The 5,932-nt window shown below is 53.4% G+C and overlaps 1 protein-coding gene across 1 annotated transcript; it reads right to left on the bottom strand.

Moving 5' to 3' along the window:
* Positions 1–1,852: 1,852 nt before the first annotated feature.
* Positions 1,853–3,020, bottom strand: LOC124646596 (RING-H2 finger protein ATL17-like). Its single transcript, XM_047186698.1, has one exon. The coding sequence runs from the start codon at positions 2,765–2,767 to the stop codon at positions 2,204–2,206; it is 564 nt and encodes a 187-aa protein (XP_047042654.1). The 5' UTR covers positions 2,768–3,020; the 3' UTR covers positions 1,853–2,203.
* Between the last annotated feature and the right edge of the window lie 2,912 nt (positions 3,021–5,932).

Here is a 5,932-nt window from a genome sequence, read left to right as displayed (position 1 = left end):
ACTGTTGCGTGCACTGCAGCGACTCCATGGACCACCCATCCACGTCCATGGAGCTGGCAGCTAGCAAGCAAATGTGTGGCAAGTGGGATTATAGGTGAGTGTGTCCAGTTGGTACTATGTACTGTACATTTGTGGAAAGGTCAGTGGTTTGGAAACATTCCGAGTGATTGTGCACTTCAGCGATTTCGCTCGTTCAGATTTTGCACTGGATAATGCATCGTCTCTTTCCCTCTCCTTACTCTATATAATCATGAAAAAGGAGCCCCGGTGTGATTATTAGTGTTCCTATGGTACATCAAATTGCTCATTGTTGTTACTGTTGTTCTCGTGGGTGGTTGTTTTTGGACTAGCCTCAGCATGGAGTTCATGCTACACTTGTTGTATGCAGCGAGTTCTAGCTTTGTTGTACCCGCAATTTCACCTTCTATAAAGACATGGTACGCATTAATATACTCCTGGAAAAAGCCCACCTCTTTCTAGTACCCACATCTACGTTAAGTGATCGATTTGACTTGAGAAGGGATTCTTACTCCTCTGCACCGCTCTCATTCTAACCTGCTCTCTCTCTCTCTCTCCCTCTCTCTCTCTCTCTCTCTCTCTCTCTCTCTCTCTCTCTCTCTCTCTCTCTCTCTCCTCTCCCTCCCTCCCTTCCTCTCTCTCGCTCTCTCTTCTCTCTCTCTGCTCTTAAAGATCTGAATCGACATGCTCGTCTCTCTCTTCTTCGGTGGTTCCCATCTTCAAGACAGGGTGAGGAATCCTCTCCCACATGTACGACAATAGCGATAGGGCTAGGTTTAGGGCTGGCCTAGGTCTAGGTTTGCACATATGGCGTTCTGGCATGACGCAATCGAGGAGTTCACCGCCAGAGCTAGCGAGCGACTTCTACTGATGGGTGATGTTGTGGTTGCTGTTTGTGGGCTCCAGTGGACGGAGCCGAATGTGATCAGCGTTAACACCTCTACCCCCCCCTCTAATAAAGCTCGGTTGCATCCCAGATCTGTATAATTTCATCACCTAGCTTTCGATGTGTGGCCACCGTGGAGATGGTGGCACCGGAGATGCTAGGTTTTGGCCCAATTTGAGACCTGTGTTGCACGTTATTAGTGATGCATGAGTTACTAGGAGATCCTCAATAGGAGAATTGCGACATTTGGAGCTGTCTTGGTGCCCCTACTCTTAATGGCCGAAGGGCAGCCCTCCTCAAGACCTGAACCGCATGTTTCTGGATGATGTACAACCTCTAGGCGTGATGTTGATGCGAAGACCATCTAGCTGCTTTAACTGGTCGTTCCTCGGAGTCACCATCCCAAGTGGTGTGTCCCTCGTGACGGCGACTCTGGCTAGGGTGTTGAGCGGAGCTCATCTTAGCGGTGGAGAAGGACTCGATCACATTTCTTCTTTATGTTTCCAGGCTGCCTTATGTAAATTTTAGGTCTGAAAAGCAATTTCTATTTTCTATTGGACCTCTTTGTATTGTGTAGCCCAAAACATGAATGAATGCAATTACTAGGTCCTTCGAGAATCCGGACCTTTCCCGATTAAAACAAAACTCGTAAGTTCTGGTTGAGCCCGCTTGTTTCTCATTCTTGGAGTTACCCAGTGTGTCTTCGGACATATCCATCCTTGGAGTTGAATGATTAATTTACAAGTTCAAGTATGGTAATTACATTCTACAAGTTCAGGACCTTACCTTTTTTCATTTTCACATTATGCAGTGTTTCTTCAGACATATCCATCCTTGGAGTTGAATGATTAATTTACAAGTTCAAGTAAGGTAATTTCCCGTGCGACTATATATGTACCACGGACAGTCTAGGCTCTGGAGTCTGGAGACACGTACAGGGTCCAGAAATTCACCCACCAAAACGTCGGTCATGATTTTCATTAATTTACATACAACCTCAATTACAGGTACTCCTAATTCTAATGCAGGACGCAAGTCTATACTGCAATTCCAATCATACGCGCATCATCAAATATAAGAAGACTAATCTAAATATGTACTACCTCGCCGGCCGGTCCCAGAAGGCATAAACATGAAAAGAAATCAACGCAAGAAAACAGGAACGACGAAACCAGCCGTACCTCGCCGACTTTCGCGCGAGGACAGCGACACCGATGGAAAGAATCTTGTGCCCGTCTGCCGTTACGTGCTCCTCATCGCCGCTGCATTGGCGTGGATCTCATCTTCCCAGCTCAGAGCTCACACCGGGCACTCCGCGCCGCCGTCGTCCTTGGGGTCGTCGTTCTTGGGCTCGGCGGCGCTGGTTGGCGGGGCGAGGACGCTGGCCCGGCAGAGCGGGCACGTGGAGTGGAGCTGGAGCCACGCGCCGACGCACGCAGCGTGAAACCGGTGCCCGCAGCGAGGCAAGAGGCGCACCTGGTCGCCGTCCCGGAACTCCACGATGCACACCGCGCACTCCGCCGCTGCCTTCCCACCGACGGCGTCGCTGCTGGAGTCGAAGACGGTCACGGGCAGGGAGGATGCGATGTCCGGATAGTCGGGGTCGCAAAGACGCCTGGACCCTCCCGGCGAGGCTGCCGGGGACGTGTCGGCCGAGGACGCCTCCTCGTCCGCGCCGCCGGGGGCCAAGGGACCACGCTTCCCGGAGAAGAACCGCCAGAAGTAGAAGAAGATGAGGAGGATCATGAGCAGGTTGATGCTCACGAGGCAGGCCGTCAGCGCCGGGCCGTGCGGAGCCCAGTGCTTGCTCTTCTCCACCGCCGCCGCCGCCACCGCGGTCGCTGGGCTCTGGGCCGTTGTCATGGCGCCGCCTGAACCTGATGCGAGAAGATGGCTTTGGACGAGAGAAATAGCAGACGACAGTTGCCAATGGTGTGCATAAACCACCGAAGCTAAATCTTTTTACAGAATACTAAGACGTCCAGTTCGTTCTTCGATCTCAGGAAAGAAGAACAAGAACGAGGAAAGCTTGTTCAAAGGAACATAAATGCACGGCAAGAACATGAAAGGCAGCAAACAAGAATAGAGAAAGAAGTAGTATGAAAGTGGTGAAGGGAAATGGGGCACATGGGGGGGGGGGGGGGGGGGTTATAAAAGGTTGAAGGGGCATATAACCTCGGCCCTTGGTGTTTTTGTGGTACAAACAATATGGTGATCATGAGTTTTATCAGTATCCAATTGTTTGACTATGGTGGTCTGATATGGTTGCAGTTGTAAGCTAATTCAGGTTTTACAGCTCCTGGGTATTTTTATAGGTTGGAGAAGTCACAATGGATGGGTGCTAGGAAGACTTGGTACTATTCTCAGCTCTCTCAATACAATTGATATGTACGTAGTCTTTTGTGCACCAAAAGGAAGAACACTGACGAGGCCGTACCCATTTCTTCCTGGTTCGATGTGGCGGTAAGTTGATCTATAATAGGTTGTCCACTGGTCGTTTTTTCATATAAAAATGGCATTTACTCAAGGCGATCGGTGGCTCGTAAGGCAGCTTTGTCTATTTTCGCCAACCCTATGACAAAAATAATGTTCAACATTACAACACACCATGATAGTCCTGTTATGAAAACCAATTCCGGTGTTCATTATTTGGTAAACTAGGAGTTGATGTAAGGCGTGGCCTCCCTTGACGGGCTCAATAGAGCTTTTATCGCTTTGATTCCGAAAAAGGACGAAGTGCTCACAGCTGACGGCTTCCGTCCCATCTCGCTTCAGAACTGTGTTATGAAAATTGTCACCAGGATCCTCACGACCAGGCTCCAGCATTTTATTGAGAGGCTCATCTCCTTCGAGCAGTCTGGTTTCGTCAAAGGGCGGAACATCGTCGACAACTTCCTTTACGCCGCCGACGTGGTTCAGAGTTGCCATGCGCGCAAAACTCCTGCGGTGGTGCTCAAACTGGACTTCAAGAAAGCCTTCGACTCAGTCAACTGGGCTGCTCTAGACGCCATCCTGGACGCGCGTGGCATCGGTGCCCTCTTCCGGTCGTGGATTACCTCCATTCTTACCACCGGGCGGACCGCGATTCTGCTCAATGGGGTCCCTGGGCGATGGATCTCCTGCAAGAACGGACTGCGCCAGGGCGACCCCCTGTCCCCGTACCTATATCTCGCCGTCGCCGACTTGCTCCCATGCCTCATCGCCATGGAGGGCCCCGAGGAGCGTCTCCTGCATCCTCTTGTGGACGGCCTTCCCTGCCCCGTGATCCAGTACGCTGATGACACCTTGCTGATCCTGCGTGCCGAGCACTCACAAATCCGCCGTCTCAAATTGATCCTGGACCTCTTCTCTCGGGCGACTGGACTGCACATCAACTTCCACAAGAGCACCTTCGTCCCCGTCGGCGGAGTTCCTGCGGACCTTGCTGCCGAGCTCGCTGGCATTCTCGGCTGCCCCGTCTCGTCCTTCCCTCAGACCTACTTGGGGCTGCCTCTGTCCGACCACAAACTACCTGCCTCGGCTCTGGAATTCCTGTCGGTCAAGATCTCCAAACGCATTCCGGGCTGGCGCACGTCTCTCCTCCCCATTGGGGGGCGCCTCACTCTCACCAACGCAGTCTTGTCTGCCCTCCCGTCGTTCGCTATGTCCATTCTCCCCATCCCGAAAGGTACTCTTGCAAAAATGGACAGACCCCGGCGTGCGATGTTCTGGAAAGCGAAGGATAAATGATATGGTGGCGACTGCCAGGTCGCTTGGGACTACGTTTGTCGACTTCGGTCCGAGGGTGGCCTTGGCATTACAGATCTTGGCCTACAAAACAGGTGTCTCCTTCTAAAGGTTCTGCATGGCCTCTTCTCTGGGCGCGACTCCCCCTGGACCAGATGGGTGAAGCGCAGCTACCTCTGCGACCACCCCCAAGCGCCTACCCCCACTTGGAGGGGCTTCCAGGCGCTTATCCCCCTGTATCGCTCCATTACTCGGGTCGCGCCCCGTGACGGGCGCTCAACCTCCCTTTGGCAAGACTCCTGGTGCCTCTTGGGTCCCCTCTCTGCGGCCCTCCCGTCAGCTTACTCCCATTGCCGTCGCCCCCTTTCCACTGTTGCCGACGCCCTCGAAGATGGTGAGATCAACGTCCCCACCATGCACCGGCTAACCGCGGCCACCGTCGGAGAATTGGACTTCCTGCGAACTTGCCTCTCACAGATCTCCCTCAGCTCGGCGCCCGACATCCGCACCGTCGCCCTCGGCCCCTCTGCTGACTTCAACACTGGAGACGTCTATAGAGCCCTGCACTCCTCTGGCTGCATCGTCCCCGGCCAAGACATCAACTGGACCTGCTTTGCTCCGCTCAAAGTTCGAGTTTTCTTCTGGATTCTACGCCTCGGGAAAACCAGAACTCGCTCGCTGCTACATCACATCGGCTGCGTGCCCTCACCCGACTGTCCGTTCTGCCCGGGGCACACTGAGGACGTGTCGCACTTGTTCGTCTGCTGCCCCCGCCTCCGTCCCCTGTGGGACATCGTCTCCCCCACAGGGGGTCTGCGCGCCAGCTCCGACCTGCCTTCCCTCCTGGATGCCCTCTCTGGAGACCTGCCGCGGATGCATGTAAAGGCGCGAAACACCGCCATCCTTGCTCTCCCGTGGTCGGTGTGGAAATCTCGGAATAAGATGATCTTTGATGCGGTTCTCATGTCTACTACCCAGGTGGTTGCCATGGTCGTCGCCCACCTCCGCTTGTGGATTGTCCGTGCCTCTACAAAAATAGACACGGCTCCCCTCCTGGCCTGGTGCCAGTCCATCTCCTAGCTCTCTCCCCCGCTACCTCCTGTAATATCCCCTTGTAACCCCTGCCCCTTGGGCGCGGTATGCCGCCCCAGAACCCCCCCAGAGCGCTGAGCTAGGTTCTCACACTACTGCGAGGGGGGTTCGCCTCCCCCTGTAACATAACGACTTTTATGGAATATATGAGTTCAGGTGGGCAATCGCCCCCCGTTGTTTTCTCAAAAAAAAAAATTTATTGTCCGAAGA

This window comes from Lolium rigidum, chromosome 4 (assembly GCF_022539505.1).
Source record: "Lolium rigidum isolate FL_2022 chromosome 4, APGP_CSIRO_Lrig_0.1, whole genome shotgun sequence".
In the NCBI taxonomy this organism is placed as follows: domain Eukaryota; kingdom Viridiplantae; phylum Streptophyta; class Magnoliopsida; order Poales; family Poaceae; genus Lolium; species Lolium rigidum.
This window is presented reverse-complemented; position numbering and strand designations above follow the sequence as displayed.